Raw genomic sequence first — 20290 nt, 5'->3', positions numbered from 1 at the left:
TATCTCTATAGTTTCTCCAAGAGAAGCAGTTTTCAAAGAAATCTGAGAAATCTTCTCTGCAAAGTCATCAATCTTCTCTGTTTCCTTCATCTTGAGCCTGTCAAATTCAGCCATCAAGGTTTGTAGTCGAGCCTCTTTGACCCTCTCAGCTCCTACATGTCGAGTTTGAATCGTATCCCAAACTTTCTTTGCTATACTCAAACCTCCGACCTGCAGAATTAGTGCCTCTGGTATGGATTGCAGGATCAAAGCTATGGCCAGATTATTCTTGTCACCATCAGATGACTCTGCTTCGATCACCTCCCAGACCTTGTTGACCTTAAGAATATAGCTCATATTTATTGCCCAAACCGTGTAGTTGGTAGAACTGAGCATAGGACATGAGATTGAAGATGACACTCCTCCTTCTTTTGGTTTATCTCCTGCGACCGCAAGTTGTTTATCCTTAGTGTCTGTACTTCCGTCTCCTGACATCTTTTCTATTCTCACAGATTCATGATCTTCTTTTCAGGCTCTGATACCAAATATAGAATTAGCAAAGATTTAAGAACACAAGACTGTTTTAAGAATAACTCTCTTAATAGCTTAAAGAAAATATCTCAAAACTCTAAGCTCTCTCTTACAATCTCTCAATCTCAATCTCTCAAACTCTATATGTTACTGCCATAACTCGACATACATATATATAGTAAAACGAAAACCTATTTCAACTAGGAAACACCAATATCCTAGATAACACCAAATAAGCTTTGATCCTTATCCATTCACTAATCATAACTCGATTAGGAATGCTCTGCTTTTTCTATTTTAGGTTCTCTTCAAGCTTAAAACAACAGATGATATATTATTGTAAGAGTATTATTGTTATTACTACTACCAGTAAAATTTAAAAAACCTTCAAATCAAGAAGAAGAAGACGAACAATATATGATCTATTTTGTTTGTTTGTTTTACTGTAACAGAAAAAAAAAAAAAAAAAAAAAAAAAAANGTTTCGTTTTTTCGGTGAGAAAGATCAAACAACAACAACAACCCCCATCTTTGTAGCATATACATTTACATTTTTAAAGTTTGTGAATAAATTAAAATTAATTTATTGTATTTTCTTATTTAAATTGTTTTGAAAATTAAGGGTATAATTGGGTTTTAATTATTATAAAACCTATATGACCAAACCTACAAAATAAAAATATATATGGATATTTATCTTTAAAAATGTCCTTTTTCCAATTCTCCCGATTTTTTTTTAAGTATATATGATGGTAAATCGATGGAGTTAAAAAAATTAGATTATTATATTTTTTAATGTAGTTACTAGTATATTTTTATGTAGTTACTATAATTTATTTATTTATGTCTAAAAGAAGAATTAAAAAAAATAGTTTGTAGGAACTTAAAAAAAAAGCAAAAAAAAATCTTTTATCATCTAAATTAAAAAAAAAAAAAAATTTACACAAGGCGGATGTTTCAAAGGGAACCCACTTTCCCTTTCTTATTAATGTATTTCAAATTTTTTTAACAATAATTATTTCCATATGTCTATATATCTCTCTTTCATGTTAAAAATGTACATACCAAATATTTTGCAGTTTCTTGAGTTTTGGTTTATGGTTTACAGTTCTTATTTTTTTATGTAGATTTTAGTTCTTGCAAAATAATCTTGAATGTATACCACGTGATATATATATTACTAGAATACACATGTAGCACGAGTAAAATTTTAAAAACACTAAAAAAAGCTTCTATAATTTATATTAAAATTAAAAATCTGTGAATTAGAGAATTAAATCCTTCCAAGATAAATGAATAAATGAATTATTAACTAATTTCATAAATTATAGAAATGGCATATCCGAATATGAGTTTAGAATTTATTCACTTGCATATTATATTCAGAGTTATATGCAGGGGCGGATCCACCTTATCCAAGGGTGGTGCATGTGCACCATATGAAATTATAAATCGTTTAATTTCTATATGTGTTATTAAAGTAAAGTGACTTAATGGTAAGAATGCACCATATTATAAGTGAGGTCATGGGTTCAACGCTTACTATGTTCCAATTTTATAGGTTTTTGCACCTGGTGACAAGTTCAGCTAGATCCGCCACTGGTTATATGTGCACTACATAGTGTTTTATACAGAGTAACATCATCTGTTTATAAAAACAAACTAATACAGGTCAAAACCTAGATAAAAAAAACACACTACAACAACTAATTTTAATTGATCAAATTCCAAATAAAAACAATTCCCTAATTTGTATATACATCAAACCAAGTTACTTTTACTTCCCACATATCTCTATACTATTCTATATAAAAAATACATTAATGCAGTACACCGCAGGTTAAAACCTAGATAACATTGTAACATTTATATTAAAAATCAAAGACTTTAATCATTTTATTAAAAATCATAAAAATTAGTAATAAGAAGAATATTTCATGGTAAACTACGAGATAAATTCAATAACTATTTATAATTATACAAAGTAAAAATTAATAAACAACCACAAAATATAAAACAAATGTAACATAATTTTAAATTTAAATTTTTAAAAATATAGCCTCGCGGTGTACCGCGGGTTAAAATCTAGTTATTATGCAAAGTCAAACATAAAGTAAGTAATAAAACATCATGAATTTAACATCGTTTAAGTTGCCTTAATTAACCACATGGTGGTGGGCGAGAAACATTTTTTTTGGTAAAACGAAGATTTCCTGGGATGTCATTCATCATATATTCTCATCCTAGTACATTTAATTACAGAGTATTGATGGGATCCAATGCATTAGCGTTGGTATGATCACATCCATTAGTATATCCCGTGCAATCGCATATATCATTTTCCCAAGATTTGAAGATATGAGTTTTAGTTGATATGTGGACCGGTTTAGTCAGCTTAAACATGCTTCCACACTCATAAAACAAGTTACAACCATCTTCAAAAACAGTTTTTAATCCGCAAATTGATTTTTTTGGATCTATAATTACTCTTCCTTGATATATATATATATATATATATATATATATATATATATGAGTCTTTGTTTTCAGTCTATTTGAATGCTCTAAAAATATTTATTTTGTTGTAAAACACTTAGTGGACTCCATCGACCGGCCCTCCTATCGTCCATCATATGTGTGTCAGCCCTTAGGCCCATTAGTCTATTAGCTTATCACTTATGTCGGTCTATTGTAATCCTTATAAATATGTAACCTCGATCATACATTCATTAATAATAACAAGAGATTTTTCCCTAAACTCTCTAGTTTCACAACACGTTATCAGCACGATAGCCTCTAACCCTAAAACCCTAAGGCAGCCGCCGATTCTCTCTTCTTCCCTAAAACCCTAAACCGCCTTTGTTCTTCCTCCTTCTTCTTCGAGACTTATCTCCTTTGTCTCGAAGCTCTCTTGCTGATTCACGAGCATCCTTAGCTCGTGATCAAGTTCTTCTCAAAACCCTATCGAGGTTTGTGTTCGCGGTTCGGGGGTGAGTTCGTGTGCGAGCGGTACAAGGAAGCTGTTCGCGGGAAGCTGTTCGCGGGAAGCTGTTTGCGGGAAGCTGTTCGTGGTTTGTGGAAGCTATTCGAGGTTCGAGGTTCGTGAGATATCTGAGGTCTTTAGCTCCCAGATCAATCCAGTCAGAATCCTTGTGGTGTTAAGGTAAACAAAATCGAAACCCTCTTAAAACCATAACTCGAATTTGAACCTTAAGAACTATCGAACCCTAAAACATCCAAGTACACAATCTAACAAAGTTTAAATTCCCTAAATCCTAAAACTTAAAATCGGTTGTTAGGTTGTTAGATTGTTTGTAAAATTACACCAAGAGATATCAAGCTTAAATTTGGTTGATTGATTATATTGCTTGATTGATTGATGCATAAGAACCTAGAACTAAAACTGCTAGATTTCGAGATTCATAAGATAAATATTAATCAAACTGTTCTAGAAAATTTAAAACTTGGATTGTTCATGCATCATATTAAAAATCGGACCATGTATAGGATGTCATAGAATCGGCTGCATGAATTAATTCGTAGGATTTCTTAAGCATAAATTTGAACATAGTTTTCCTGTAAAATTTCAGCCATGAGAACCATAAAACTCGAGCATGAACTTGTCTAGGATCAATTAGGATAACTTCCATAAACCCTTAATCATTATCCTAAAATTTATGTAAAATTAACTTTATTGTTTAAGAGTAAATCCGATTGAATTAAAACTTTTGTTAAAATTCTATAAATTAAAACATAAAATTCCGGATTAAATCACTACTTAGGATAAGTTCCTAAAACTCTTAAAACAAAATCTAAATCCTAGACTAAATAAGAAAACTTAAGAAAAGGAAATCCTATCTAGAAATTAAGGAAATTGTTGCATGCATTATCTATTTGCTTTTGTTGTTTTGCATGCATGAATTTAAACCATAAAACTATAAGAGGCAAGGCATGTTTCGGTCTCAAATACCACATGGCCTAAGGGATGGTTCGGTCTCAAATACCGCATGACCTGAATTAATGTTGCATGGTTCGATCTCAAATATCGCATGCTAACTATCGGTTGTCTATCTTTCTATGCAGATGGCAAACCTCAAGAGCCTAGACTATCCTATCTTGCAAGCTTTTGGAAAGAACTACTTGCAATGGGCAAATGACACCGAGATCAATCTGAAATCAAATGGCTTGCACAAGTGCATCGATGAGGAATTTGAGTGCACTGACAAGAAAAAGAATAAGTGTCTCCAGCATATGCATCACCACATTGCTGAGTGTCTCAAAAGTCAGTACCTCTTCATAAAAGATCCTCTCGCCCTTTGGACACAGCTTAAACGCCGTTATGGGCACCAAAAGACGGTGCTCCTTCCAAAGGCCGAGTTCGATTGGAAGAACCTAAGGATCCAGGATTACAAATCCGTGGAGGAGTATAACTCTGAGCTTTTTAGGATTGTCTCACTCCTTAGATTGTGTGGAAGAGAGGTGACTGAGAAGGAGCTGATAGAGAAGACATTGTCTACCTTCAGCCCTAATAACAGAGTTCTTCAGCAACAATATCGGCATCAAAATCTTGCTGACTATGGGGAACTCATTGAGTGTTTACTGCTGGCTGAGCAGAACGATGAGTTGTTGCTGATGAACAGTGCTATGAGACCTCCTGGTACAGCCCCATTACCAGAAGCAAACAAGGTTGATTTGAGAAAGAAAAATGCAGTAGAGCTTAAAGAGCCTAATGAGACCAACTACGTCCACAGAGAAAGACACTACGGCTGTGGCCGTGGTGGCAGAGGACGTGGTGGTCGTGGAAGCCAGGCTGGCCGAGGAGGTCGCGGACGTGGTGGTAAGGGCCGTGGGTCCTTTAAACCACACACCAAGGCCAAATCGGTTTGCCACAGATGTGGTATGTCAAACCACTGGGCCAAGAACTGCAGAACTCCCAAACATCTCATTGATGCATATCAAGAAGTTCTAAAGAAGAATCCAGAAGCCAACTATGTGCACATCGATGATGAAAGAGACTTCGATCATGAGAATGATGACTCCCTAGGCTATGAGACTTCCGATTGCCTCAAGAATGATAATTGAATTTCAATTTTATTTTGGTTTAATTTCTATGCTTTTATGATTTAATTTCCTTCTATGTAATGACTTTGATTTAAATTCAATGGATTTTATTTTATCTTATATGATTGTCTTGTTAAAACACAAAATTATTGTCCTATTTATAGAAATGGCTGAGGACATGAGTGAACTAGTGGTGGACAGTGGTTCCAGCCACACTATACTAAAAGACAAAAGATATTTCATAAATCTTATAATGAAAAGTGCCAATGTTAGTACAATTGCGGGTATAGCAAATTTGATAGAAGGCTACGGCCAGGCTCACATATTGTTGCCTAATGGCACACACATTGAATTAAGTGACGCCCTATACTCACCCAGCTCTAAGAGAAGCTTATTGAGCTTTAGAGATATAAGATCAAATGGTTATCATGTTGAAACCAAGGGTGAAGGAACTAAAGAATTCCTATACATTACAGAAATTGTAAAAGGACAAAAGAAGGTCCTAGAGACTATACCTGCACTAGCCACTGGTTTATACCATGCTAAGATTAACATGATAGAAGCTAACTTGGCAAAGCACAAAATGTTCAAAGAACAATTCACTCTATGGCATGACCGGCTTGGCCATCCGGGTTCGAACATGATGCGTAAACTGATTAAGAGTTCGAATGGGCACAATCTTAAAGAGAGAAAAGTTTTTCCCTAAAAATCTCACTTGTGTAGCATGTGCACAAGGAAAACTTATCATAAGACCATCACCAGTAAAAGTCACAAAAGAGACTTTAAACTTTCTGGAAAGGATACAAGGTGATATATGTGGACCAATACACCCACCATGTGGGACATTTAGATATTTCATGGTGATGATAGATGCATCAACCAGATGGTCACATGTTTGCTTGTTATCCACAAGGAACTTAGCATTTGCTAAGCTGTTAGCTCAAATCATAAGATTAAGAGCACATTTCTGGACTTTCCACTTAAGACTATACGTCTAGACAATGCTGGTGAATTTACATCCCAAGCGTTTAATGATTACTGTATGTGCATGGGGGTGAGTGTGATCTTGTGGCACATGTCCATACACAAAACGGATTAGCTGAATCCTTCATTAAACGAATACAATTGATAGCTCGACCATTATTAATGCGATCGAAGCTTCCTGTGTCGGCTTGGGGACACGCGGTCTTACATGCAGCAGAACTCATACGCATCAGGCCATCTAGTGAACACAAATATTCACCATCCCAACTATTATCGGGTCAAGAGCCAGATTTATCCCATCTCAAAACATTTGGTTGTGCCGTTTATACACTTATTGCTCCACCACAGAGAACTAAGATGGGACCTCAAAGGAGGATGAGAATATATGTTGGATATGAGTCTCCCACCATTACAAGGTATCTTGAGCCATTAACAGGAGATTTATTTAAGGCCAGATACGCGGACTATCAATTCGTTGAGTCCGAGTTCCCTATGTTAGGTGGTGAGACTAGCAAGCTGGTCAAGGAATTAACATGGAATCAAACATCCTTAAATTGGCAAGATCCTCGAACTCTAGCATGTGATGCAGAGGTTCAAAAGATTATACATTTACAACAGCTAGCTAATCAATTGCCAGATTCCTTTGCTGACCCAAAGAGAGTAACAAAATCGTACATACCATCTTGCAATGCACCAGTACGTATTGATGTTCAGAAGGAACACAATAATCAAGTTGCTACAGAGTCTAAACCACGTTTGAAACAAGGTAGACCATTAGGTTCCAAAGATAAGAACCCTCGGAAAACTAAAGGTGCAAAACAGACCGAGGTTAAGGGAATTATAAAAAACCCAGACATTGTCGCAGAAACTCCTAAGGTACCAAGTGAGGCTCAGGATGCTGAACCTCAAGAAGCTGAAGGAATTGACAACAATGAGATCTCGATAAACTATATTATGTCTGGAATTCAATGGAACCGAAAAGATGTCGACATTGATGATATATTTGCATACAAGGTAGCACTTGAGATAAATGAGGATCATGAACCCACATCTATATTAGAGTGCACTCAAAGCAAAGATTGGCTTAAATGGAAAGAAGCTATTGATGTGGAGTTAAACTCTTTGAAGAAAAGAAGTGTGTTTGGTCCGATCTTAAGGACAGCACCTGAAATTAAACCAGTTGGACATAAGTGGGTCTTTGTAAGGAAGAGAAATGAAAACAATGAAATTGTGAGATACAAAGCACGGCTCATAGCACAAGGATTCTCTCAAAGACTAGGAATAGACTATGAGGAGACATACTCCCCTGTGATGGATGCAACGACTTTTAGATATCTAATAAGTCTGGCCATAAGAGAAAAACTGGATTTGCGGTTAATGGATGTTGTAACTGCATACTTATATGGTCCACTGGATAATAAAATTTATATGAGATTACCAGAGGGTATAGAACTCAAAGATAAGAATGGTTCTCGAGAACAGTACTGCATAAGGCTAGACAAATCGCTTTATGGACTGAAACAGAGTGGTCGAATGTGGTATAACCGACTAAGTGACTATTTGGCTAAGGAATGCTATAAGAATGACCCAATCAGTCCATGTATATTCATAAAGAAGTTTGCAAACAAAGGATTTGTGATAATAGCAGTTTATGTGGATGATTTAAACATCCTTGGAACCTCTGGGGAAATCGCCCAAACTGTAGAATATCTCAAGAAAGAATTCGAGATGAAAAACCTAGGCAAGACAAAATTTTGTTTGGGACTGTAGCTTGAGAACAGAAACAATGGGATCCTTGTGCATCAAAAGGCATATACAGAAAAGGTACTCAAGAGGTTTAATATGGAGCAAGCTCACTCATTGACTAGCCCAATGGTTGTAAGAAGTGTTGAAGTGGATAAAGATCCATTTGCTCCTAAGAAAGACCATGAAGAAGTTCTTGGTCCTGAAGTGCCTTACCTCAGTGCTATAGGAACGTTAATGTTCTTGGCTAGCCACACTAGGCCAGACATATGCTTTGCCGTGAACCTCCTAGCAAGATATTGTTCTTGTCCGACCATAAGGCACTGGAATGGTATTAAACATGTTCTGCGTTACCTACAGGGAACGACAGACTTTGGTTTATTTTATACTAACTATAACAAAGAAGGTTTAGTTGGTTTTGCTGATGCAGGTTATCTATTTGATCCACACAATGGTAAGTCACAAACAGGTTATGTGTTTACGCACGGTGGTACTGCGATCTCTTGGCATTCTATGAAGCAGACTCTTGTAGCCACATCGTCAAATCACGCGGATATCCTAGCCATACATGAAGCCAGCCGTGAGTGTGTTTGGTTGCAGTCCATGACTCAGCATATTCGGACAGACAGTGGCATGGACAAAGACGAGGGAGCAACAATCATCTATGAAGACAATACAGCCTGCATCGCACAGCTCAAGGAAGGTTACATCAAGGGAGATCGGACGAAGCACATACTGCCAAAGTTCTTCTTCACACATGAACTACAAAAGGCCGGAGAAGTTCAAGTGGTGCAAGTTCAGTCATGCGACAACTCAGCCGATCTCTTCACCAAGGCACTACCGACAACAACATTCAGGAAGCTCACGCACCAGATTGGAATGCGGAGGCTTAAGGACTTAGAGTGATGCTTGGAACAGGGGGAGCAATGTGTGCTGTACTCTTTTTCCTTCACCAAGGTTTTGTCCCAATGGGTTTTCCTGGTAAGGTTTTAATGAGGCAGCATCCCCTAAGCACATTGCGTCGATCCCATCCAGCATAGGCACGGTCATATCGTCGAAGGGGGAGTGTTGTAAAACACTTAGTGGACTCCATCGACCGGCCCTCCTATCGTCCATCATATGTGTCTTGGCCCTTAGGCCCATTAGTCCATTAGCTTATCACTTATGTCGGTCTATTGTAATCCTTATAAATATGTAACCTCGATCCTACATTCATTAATAAGAACAAGAGATTTCTCCCTAAACTCTCTAGTTTCACAACATATTTGTGGATTAACACTTTTTCCAAAACTTAGATGAGATTTATCCTGAATAATTAGAATAAGCAAAAAAGACTACGTTTAATTATGAAATTGAAAAATAAAGGCACATGGCAGTTTCAGCGGCTGAAAATACAACTGCTGTTTAGACCGAAGACCACAAAAAATGAGTCAGCCATTCCAAATCCGAGACCGCACGAGTCACAACAAGGTTCAAGTCCAATAGTCAATAGTTATTCACTATAACTAGATTATATTTATTTATTCGATAACTAGATTATATTTATTTATTCAAAATATCTTGTTATATAAAGTTTGGTTTCAAAGTTACTCGTTAACAAGATCAGGACACATGTCAAATTTATCGTTAAGATATCAACATTTGTCAATTCTAATTCTATTAAAATATTTAATAAAAAAATATAAAACTGTCACTTTTATCTAACAAAGCTTAGTAGCCATATATTGTAAAATAGAGCTAGTTTTGAGTACATGTATAGCTAGTGATGGATTAAAATTGAATTTGGTTTAGGTAGAATTAAAGAGCACAAGGCTTCCTGCACATACATCTGTTTTTAAAGAATAAGAATCCTTTGCATCGACCATCAGGGAAACCTTCGCTGATACACACTCGCTTGCAAGTCCTCCATCTCTCGCAAAATCCCCTAAAGTTGATGCTTCGGGCTTCGCACAGTAAGGGTTGTCCTTCAACCATCTTCATCACACCTATATAAGACCATATCAACAATAAGAATTTAATAGTATAACCAAAAGAATTCGTATATTTCAGTAGATTTGTCTATAGCTAGTGGGAAGATAGATTTGTATACCTGATCCGATAACAAGTAGGACTAGGAAGAAGAGTGTAGAGATAAACTGCATAGAGCTCTTCATTTTTCTTTTTCTTTGATAACTGATTAAGCGAGAGAATTAAGAGAAAGCAAGTAGAGAGCTCTTGATGTTTAAATCAAACTTGTAAGAAATTATGTGAAAATTAATATTAATGAAGATATATGAAATAAAAATCTGATATTTGAAGAAAAAAAAACAAATCTACAAAGATATATATGTGCCAGATTGTTTTATTATATTTTTAAAATAAAATAAAAAGTAATATAGATAAGTATTAAAATATGTTTATTAATATTATCCACATATATCCCCATATTATTAATTCATAAGTACATTTGGCAAAATAACATCTTTTTGTAAGAATTACATAATTAAACCCTTTCCATTTGAATAAATATCAAAATTTGAAGTTATTATTTGTAATATAATCATACTTTAAATTAATATCCAAAAACCAAAATGTTTAAATAATTCTAAAAGAAATTAGTATCCATAATTTAAATATTTTAGATACTTTTCACTTACTAAAAAAAACTTATGGATCATGTTATCGTGCGGGTTAAATCTGTTTAAATAAATATGATTAGATAGTTTTCTTTACGGGTTGGTCTACTAAAATACATAAAATATTTTATTTTGATATCAAATGATGAGTTAACGAAAGATGTTAGCTAATCCTAACCTGTACAAAAACAAAAAAAAATACAATCTATCTAAAATTATAGAATCTAAATATTAATCAAAAGATATTAAAATAAAACACAAAAATCACAACATAGATACTTTTTTAATAATTATTATTAAAAAAATTGACGTATCAATACAATAAAACTAGAATGTGTTGTTTTCCTCTTCTGACACATCAGCCTCAACTTTGAAGCTGGTGTTGACACATCAATTAAAACAGTTAACCAATCAAAATATAATAATTAATACAATTCATCATGTACTACCAATATAAATTGAATTCTGTTCCATGTCATACTATGTCTCTCACATATTTTTGTTTCCAAGCCTGCTATTTTAATTAAAACATATAAAACATACATGTTCAGCCCAGCCCACAATCTAATTGAAAGAAAAATCAATATTAACCTACGTTGCACGGAATCGTTGCTGGAGCTCCAATTCTCGCTTCAGAAGCAGAGTCGGAATCGCCAGGAAACGCTTGGAATCACAGTGGAATCACGGTTCCGGGAAAAGACAGTTTAGAAGCATGGGGAAGCTCACGATTCTGATTAGGAAGCTTCTGAAAATAAATTGGAAGCGTACAATGATATGGCCAAAACACTTGTCTATTTCGAGTATTATTAATTGGAAAACAAAAGGGATTTAATCGTTTAATCAAGAGAACAGAGGAATCACGAAGAACATAAAACTTCGGCGGCCTAGAGGTTAACAAACGAAGAAGAAACCATTAGGGTTTTCAGATTACACGTGGCATATTCATTTTGCAATCTTTTATTTTTTAATTGATTTTAAAGCTACATTTAAGGGAATAAAAAGACACGTATGCATGATGAGGAAAGTAATTAAATACTCAATGGTAAGGATTTCATGGACTTTATGGTTAAGAGGATTACACATACATATGTCTAACTAAAACTTAAAAAACAAAAGATTTTATCAGTATATAATATTATCTATTTTGTTAAAAGAAATTTAAAAATATTTACTACCTAATGAAATAAAATTAGGAAAAAATATAACACAAGTTTGTTGTACATTTTGACAATAAGTTATTCATATTTTAAAAAATATACCAGCCAACAAATATAACCTCAATTTCTAACAAAATCTAGATGTTTTTATATACTAATAACGGCACATATTAAATTACACATATTTTTATACATCTAAGACCTTGGTATATTATGATAGCGTATTTATTATATAAACTTTGGTTTTCAAAGTTAGTATACTTATTAGTATAAACCTTAATTAAATTGCACATATTTTTTTATTAATTGCACATATTTCCTATTAAAATTAGTAATTTAATAGATAACTTAACTATTATATTTAGTTATAATATATTTAGGCGCTCAGTAGACGTAATTTAATAGATAACTTAACTATTATATTTAGTTATAATATATTTAGGCGCTCAGTAGACGCCTAGATGACCGCCTAAACCGCTTAAAATTACATTAATTTAATTTTAATATTTATTTTTGATTTTTAACTATATAGATTTAAATTATTAAGTTTTATATTTGTATACGTAATTATAAATGTTTATATGTTGTTAATATAACTTAAATAAATGTATTTTTGTTAATTTTGTTTATAATTTATAATTTTTTTTTATTTTTCTAACATATATTTGTACATAATTTTTTATGTTGTAAACGCCTAAACCGCCTAAAAACCGTCTAGGCCCCGATTAGGTATTCTAGGCGCTAGGCGCTGGGTCACCGCCCAGATACCGCCTAGCGCTTTCTTGAACACTGAGTTATATAATTGATTACTTTTGGTGTTATATACTTTTAAAAAAAATTAATTGCAATCCTTTTATTTTTAGAATTTTTTTAATTTTTCCTATAATTTTAAAATAAAATTTATTTTCACACATGTCAAAATATTATCGATATACTTTGACATATGTCGCGATTATATGAATTACTAACTCTGAAAACTAAGCTTTATATAATAAGTTTAATATTTATATTAATTAGTAATCTAAGGTTCCTAAATTTAATCTTATTTAAACCATAAAACTTATATATATATATATATGTATGTATATCTTAATAAACTTCAAAAAAAAATTCCCACCCCCTTCTAGCAGCTGCCTCTTTCTATTTTTTTTTTCTATTTGAATTTTATCGAGTTAAGCAAAAGCCGAAACAGTGGGTCATGTGAAAAATAAAGTGTGCTGCCATCTCTGAATCCAAGATTTTTTATGAGTTTTTGTTTTCTAATTTATCTTTGTGTTCGTGGTTTTGGATAGAAGAGAGGTTTTGAGTTTTTTCGATTGAATCTCGTTACGGATTCAGTATTCGCTTTGATTCGAGAGTATAAGAGAAATTTGACACTTTTAGAGTATTTCTTTGTTAGGTGATTGAAAATTATGAATAAAGACCGCAACTTTATAATGTAAACAAGTTCTGGCTTGTGAACATTGTCCAAATTGGTATGGAACTATAGGATTTAGCTCAATGGTGTTTCCTTTAGATCTATTACTGAGTTATTTTATGAACTAAACTGCAGTTTGATATCGAATGGAATATGTGAGCTCATATTCATGGCATAGTTGCTTTTGTTTTGCTTTTTCTGGAATTAAGTTTTTGGAAAGTTTGTTTTTGAGATTGCAGTTTAAGAATGTTAAACCAGTGTAATAAATTATGCTTGATAATAAATTCTTTAACCATAAAAAACACTATATAATAGTTATGTGATTAAATTTGTATAAACTACAAAAAATACATCACAAATTCAAATTATATTAATAATATATCTCCCACAAAAGGTAAAGAAAAGAAAACAGGACATACATTAGGGTTAATTAGGCTATTTATACAATTAAGCATTAAGTCTATCTGATTTTATTTTTTGTTAATAAAAGATTAGCTCAAAAGAGCCAATTGGAAGGGAAATTGTTTACAAATAAGACATGATGCGGATAACAACGCGCTTTGCGTGCCAATGAATCCGCACTTACATTCGCATTTCTAGAAATAAAAGATAAGGAGAAAGTTGAAAATTCTTCCTTGTCAATCTTGATGTCGTCAAGGTACGCCGAGAAAGCTAGCCAGTCCGCAGGAGAAGACACCATCTTCACCAAGTCTGAACAGTCGGTAAAAAACGCCACATCTATGCAATCATGTCCGATCATGCAATGCATCGCCCAAATGAAAGTTTCTACTTCTGCATGTAAAAGGGAGAGACTCCGTCGGAAATTAGTGGCACCTCGAACCGGGCCTATCTGATTTAAATGTAAATATTTATAAGTCATTTTAAATTTGAGATTTTTTTTTATTAATGCATTTTCTATCTTATTATTATATAAACCATAGTTTGTATAGTTACTCCAATTTTTGAAAAAATTGTATTTTCAATAATTCAATATATCTAAAAATAGTTGTAAAAAGTATCGCATGGCTTAGCGCGGATCTAACCTAGTATCGATAATGATGTAATGATTTAGCATATCCTTTTGTTATTCATCTCTCTACACCGGTTAAACCGGTCCCGGTATGGAATTTGGGTTTTATTTTATTTTTCATTGTAAGCTCTAAATTTACAAATTAGCTCAATATTGCAGAAACGTTTTTCTATTTAGGGTTTTCACTGCTTCAATTGCAGTTTCGGCCTGCATGTTTGTGTTTACATGGAAAAAAAAAATCACGGAAGATTCACATTTTTTCTGGGGGAAAAATTATGAAGAAAAAATAAAACAAAAAGGAACTTATCCGATTTGGCAAAAAAAAAAGTTCCAAGTTCCAACTGTAATTCATTAAAAATCACGTAAGATTCACATTGTTTCAACTGCAATTTCTACCTTTAACTTTGAGTTTCTGTGAAAGAAGAAAATTCACATTCTTTATTTTTTTATCAGAAATTTTTTTTTTCCAAAAATAATATTATGCGATTTTTCCTTTTTTCGCATCTAAAATTTTCAAATCGTTTTGTTTAAAATATTTGAAGTTGTAAGTTCACAGGAAAAGGTTCACACTAAACGCAGACGCAATCAGCTAATTGAGTTTATACTTCCACAAAAAGTCAAGACAGGTTTAAGTGGGTAGATGAGACTGTCCCAAGAGTAAGTTAACTTGCCAGAGAACAAAAAAAAATGAGAATCATATCTGATATTTTTTTCACTGAATCTTCACAACCACCAAAACCTAAAATTAACCCTCCCAGAGTTAGATGGTCAGACAAAAGACCAAACACAAACACTCAAAAAAAACTCAATATATAACACAACACTCTTTTTAAACACATTACAACACACACAAACCAATTACATCATACATCATCTTCAAAACAATGGCGGTTTCAAAGCTCGCATCGGCTGCTACGAGCGATAAGAGTTGCAAAATACTCTTAGGGATGAGATTACTTGCCTTCTCAGCCACGTTATCTGCAGCCATTGTAATGGGATTAAACAAACAAACAAAGACTTTCGTCGTGGGAAAAGTTGGAAACACTCCAATCAACGCTACTTTCAGTGCTAAGTTCGACCACACACCAGCTTTTGTGTAAGCAAGCCTCTTCAAATACACATTCTAAATCTTGATTTTGAGAATAATATTTTTTGATGATTTTGGTGTTGGGAAACAAAAAAAGGTTTTTTGTTGTAGCTAATGCAATGGTGAGCTTCCACAACTTGTTGATGATTGCTCTTCAGATATTTGGAGGGAAAATGGAATTGGCTGGATCTCGTCTTCTCTCTGTCGCAATTCTTGACATGGTAAACATATAAATATTTACATTTTCACGACTATGTAAAACCAACTAGTTGGAGATTAGTCTTTGGACCTAGGAAGCCTTTAAGATGATTTCTGATGTATTAAAAAAACAATTAGTTGGAGTTAATATATTTATTTATAACATTTTTAATTTAATTTAATTCACATTTATAAAGGAGAAAGACCTTAGAGACAAAATTTATAATTTTAGTTTCACGAAAATTTTAACAATATTATGTTTAGAAGTAATTATGAAGTTTCAGATTTTTTTTTGGATATTTTGTCGTTTAAAAAAAATGATAAATGTTAGAAGAGAGTCTCATATTTTTGCTGACTTGGCTTCTTCTCATCGGAAAAAACAGCTGAACGTGACTCTAATCTCGGCGGCAGCAAACGCGGCGGCTTTCATGGCGGAGGTAGGGAAGAATGGGAATAAACACGCGAGATGGGAGAAGATTTGTGACAGATTCGCCACTTACTGCGATCACGGTGCCGGAGCATTAATGGCCGCCTTCGCCGGTGTAATCCTTATGCTCATCATCTCCGCCGCGTCAATCTGTCGTCTCGTCCAATCTAATAAATACTGCTCCACCACCGCATCTCCCTCAGTCGTCCCCTGAAAACATACACACGTGTTTCGTTCGTTCCCCTGTTTTTCTTCTTCTTTCTCTTACTTCTTTGTTTCTTGATGAGTGTTGTTTTGTGTGTATCTCAATTCTCAAGTGATCTATCACATTGTGTAAGCGTTTGCCTTGGCTCTTCTTAGTAAAACTTTCTTCTTTTGTGTTTATTCATAAAATAATTACGATGATTAGGGTTGGGTACTTACTACTAGATTTCATAATTCTATTATCTGCGAGTACGTATTATCCGATTTATAGTTCTCGTTTTATTACATTTATATTATTATTGCGAAAAATTCTAGGAAGCCATCATAAACTTAAAGTTCTGCGATATTATAGAAAATTTTAGGATTTGAGTGATGATTTTAGATATTTAGGATAATTTTCTTACATCAAAAATTGAGTCACACACATAATGAGAATCTCAAAAATTGACTTCTTTGCCCTACGCAAGACATATTTTGCCGATATAAGATGACTAAACATATGCATAATGCATGTTTTGTAAGAGGAAAAAATGGAAAAAGAATATATTAAAATTACAACGATCGATCATGGTTACATTTTTATATTGTTTTGTTGAAGATGATAATCGTACTAATGCTTATAAAAGATTTTGATACTTTTGGCTAACAAACCCACAAGCTTGGTTATTGTCAACCAAAACATGAATATTGAAGAAACCCATAGATCATCATCTCTCATGACATGGTCATGCTCAAATCATGAAGCTTTAATTCGAAACTGGTTTAGGTAAGAAGTAGAATCTCAACGTCAAAAACACATCTCTTTTCTAACCTCAAAGATCGCCACTTATATATAAGATTATCCACAAACCCCATAAACACACACACAATCACAAAACACAAGAGCTCAAAACAAAAACACCATAGCAACAATGTCGAAAATCTCAAAGGCTTCATCTCTCTGTCTCTTCCTCGTCTTCGTCCTCCTTAGTTCCCGACCTGCACTCTCACTCCGCGGCCCAAACCTTCTATCAGAACCAAAATCAGCTCAATCCCTAATGGATGATTCATCTTCAATGAACAAGATCGAGTCCGGAAATGCAAAATCCATGATTGGTGGATTCTTCAGTCACATGTTTCCATTGAAGGGCTGGCCTTTCCCAAAGTACCCACCTTTCACAATGGTTAACCCTAACATTCCTACAAACCCATCTGGAGCTCAAGAAGAAACCACGAAGTTACCTTCTTCTCCAAGCAAAGGCAACAAAGATGGAGGAAACGCTTGAAGATTGGAGTTAGCTACTTGTGTTTGAAGACATTTCTATGGTTTTACATTGCATTAAATAAAAAATGTAACTTTAACAACTGAATGGTAAAAGAAGAATATGTTTATCTATCATTAGCTCCAAGCTATTTTCGATATGACAGTTACAGGAATATTAACAATGTGTCCTGTGTTTCCAAACAATCCGATTCTGCCAAAACTATAACTAGAACTGTTCTTTGTCGCGTTGAGGGTTATGATAAGTACTTGAGTTTCTCCCAAGCCTATAGAAAACAGACCAGGTGATACTTTCATTGAAACACCATAAGGAGGGCTCCAGCCAACATTATATGTCTCATTCCCGGCTATGTTTCTTACTGATCTCTGAAATATTTGCGTGCCATTAAGCGTCGATACAGTAATCGAAGGCATGTTGAGGTCGAAACCGCTGATTGTTGCGTTGTTAGCGGAACACTGAAGTCCGGTGTAGTTAAATACTACCGCATCCGAGCCATTGATCCCACATAGAAATGACATATAGTCTTCAAAACCTACATAAGAGAAAAGTGTACATTTTGAAATGACAAGTTAAACTTTGACTTGTGTGAGCTAATTTGAATATACACTTACTTGTGTCAAAAATTAGACCAGGGTTTAAAGCTGCAGTTGCATTAACAAAACCACTCCCCATGTCAAACGGTGTTGCGGTGTAGAGGCTTTGATCAGGATTGGAAAAAGATCGCTGAGCCATTATCGGACTGCCTTTATTATCATAAAGAAGAGCAGTTGTTGAAAGTGCGGATGCGATTAGTGAAGGAGTAAACTGTGTGTAAGTTTGTTTGATTAATGCAGCCACACCAGCTACATGAGGAGCAGCCATGCTTGTACCGGACATCATTGCAAATTTCTCACCTAAAACAGAGCAAACAGAACAAAACTCAAATCCTAAAGTTACTGACTTAATAAAAAAAATCCTCTGTTTTGATAACTTGTATATAGTTTACCTATAAACTCAGTTGAATCTGTTGAAGCAGAACTCCAAGCACCCCAAATAGAGTTTCCAGGAGCTACAATGTTCGGTTTTAATATGTCTGCGTCGTTAAAAGAGTTGTCTTCTGGATCAGGACCTCTTGCTGAGTAATACATTACCTTAGGAGCTCTGTCACTAAAGTTAGCATTTAAACCGCCTTCAATAGATGCAACGGCTCCAAAACTAACAATATCTTTCGTGCTACCATCTCTCTGAAGAGAAGTGTTATAGTACTTGAGCAAAGTCTGCAAGTAAAAACATATCTCTAGAGCATTAGAAACCATGTATAAACCTACAAACAAATACTACTTTATAATATTTTCTCACCTTGGAATCTTCTGCAGATGGAATTATGATTCCTGGCATATCCATAGGCGTTGGATTGATCTGAAAGCCAAGAACATACGGGTCCATGTAGAATACAACGCCAACCGCGGATAGATTCTTGGCAACATCTAAAGCTTGTTTTATAGTCGAAAGACCGATAACAAAACGAGCAGAGTAGCTACATATCAAAAGATTCCCCGAGACAAGATCTTGATCGAAATTTTCGTAATCTTGACATTCACCTACATACATATCCTTATCTACAGAAGTACTATTGTTCAAGGCATGAAAAGCAGATATCATCTTGTACATTTTCCCATCATCCGTAGGAACTATAAAGAGAAACAAAATTACACAAGTTACAAATCAGTAATCATCGAAAGTTATTAGTTTGAGATGGTAAGGGGACTTACTTGCGAATCCTATGCCTGGAATAGTTACATTGTTTCCTAGGGTTAAGGAATTGGAGTAGACTCTATCATGAGAAGAAGCACCAACTGTGAAAATCCAAGGACTAAAAGAAGACATGCTTTTAGGCGCTGGTCCGGTATTTCCCGCAGCTTGGACTACGAAAATACCGGCTTTGACAGCAGAGAGTAATGCCATATCTATTGGATTAAAGAATGTTGCAACACCAGGAGGTTTTCGATTAGGTGTAATTGACAGACTTAGTATATCTACTCCATCTTGAGCTGCCTAAAAAATGTTACAACCATTATATTTTAAAGTCTTTAAATTTGGAAGAAAAGATAAAATCTTTAATCACATTTTAGTTTCTTGATTTTGCAAACCTGATCTATAGCTGCAACAACATCTGCAGCAAAACCTCCAAAACCTTTGTACAATGCCTTATAAACAGAAATACTAAATAGAAAGATTCAAGAAACACAAAAGTTGAAGTTAGTTTGTGAAAGAATTTACCATTGATCCAAGTTTTGTTGTTTTACTTACAATGCACGAGGAGCGATTCCACTAGCGTTTCCAAAGTTATGATTAGAAACTATCACTGGAATGCCGTGGTTACCCGCTGCCATGGAAGCTGTGTGTCTGCATACACATCCAATGTAACAATCTTTAAGCTTCAAACTCTGTTTTTGTATAATATAACCAATAGTTACACTTACGTGCCATGGCCATCTCCATCAAAAGGAGAAGCGTAATCTTCAGATGTGTTAAAGATTCCTCTAGTAACAGCGGATTGCGCGAAATGCCGCGCTCCGATTAGCTTTTTATTGCAAGATCCTGATGGAAAATCTGG

The 20290-nt window shown here is 34.4% G+C and overlaps 4 protein-coding genes across 4 annotated transcripts in view; 2 read left to right on the top strand and 2 right to left on the bottom strand.

Annotated features, from left to right (window-relative positions):
* On the bottom strand, positions 9993 to 10501 carry LOC109131380 (putative defensin-like protein 9). Its single transcript, XM_019242277.1, has 2 exons — positions 10387 to 10501; positions 9993 to 10282 (listed from the first exon to the last, which is right to left on the bottom strand). The coding sequence occupies exons 1-2, from the start codon at positions 10448 to 10450 to the stop codon at positions 10095 to 10097; spliced, it is 252 nt and encodes an 83-aa protein (XP_019097822.1). The 5' UTR covers positions 10451 to 10501; the 3' UTR covers positions 9993 to 10094.
* LOC104771623 (CASP-like protein 1B1) lies at positions 15334 to 16612 on the top strand. Its single transcript, XM_010496183.1, has 3 exons — positions 15334 to 15612; positions 15701 to 15824; positions 16185 to 16612. The coding sequence occupies exons 1-3, from the start codon at positions 15401 to 15403 to the stop codon at positions 16440 to 16442; spliced, it is 594 nt and encodes a 197-aa protein (XP_010494485.1). The 5' UTR covers positions 15334 to 15400; the 3' UTR covers positions 16443 to 16612.
* LOC104771621 lies at positions 17228 to 17795 on the top strand. Its single transcript, XM_010496180.2, has one exon. The coding sequence runs from the start codon at positions 17344 to 17346 to the stop codon at positions 17695 to 17697; it is 354 nt and encodes a 117-aa protein (XP_010494482.1). The 5' UTR covers positions 17228 to 17343; the 3' UTR covers positions 17698 to 17795.
* Positions 17726 to 20290, bottom strand: part of LOC104771622 (subtilisin-like protease SBT2.3) — a 10549-nt gene continuing 7984 nt past the window's right edge. Inside the window, exons 4-11 of the mRNA XM_010496181.2 lie at positions 20157 to 20286; positions 19984 to 20079; positions 19824 to 19896; positions 19446 to 19728; positions 19033 to 19364; positions 18680 to 18950; positions 18306 to 18587; positions 17726 to 18226 (exon numbers count right to left, since the gene is read on the bottom strand). Of these exons, the coding sequence (XP_010494483.1) occupies positions 17811 to 18226; positions 18306 to 18587; positions 18680 to 18950; positions 19033 to 19364; positions 19446 to 19728; positions 19824 to 19896; positions 19984 to 20079; positions 20157 to 20286 (1883 nt within the window). The 3' untranslated portion in view covers positions 17726 to 17810. The remainder of the gene's footprint in view (positions 18227 to 18305; positions 18588 to 18679; positions 18951 to 19032; positions 19365 to 19445; positions 19729 to 19823; positions 19897 to 19983; positions 20080 to 20156; positions 20287 to 20290) is intronic.

Source organism: Camelina sativa, chromosome 20, assembly GCF_000633955.1.
Source record: "Camelina sativa cultivar DH55 chromosome 20, Cs, whole genome shotgun sequence".
Lineage (NCBI taxonomy): Eukaryota > Viridiplantae > Streptophyta > Magnoliopsida > Brassicales > Brassicaceae > Camelina > Camelina sativa.
This window is presented reverse-complemented; position numbering and strand designations above follow the sequence as displayed.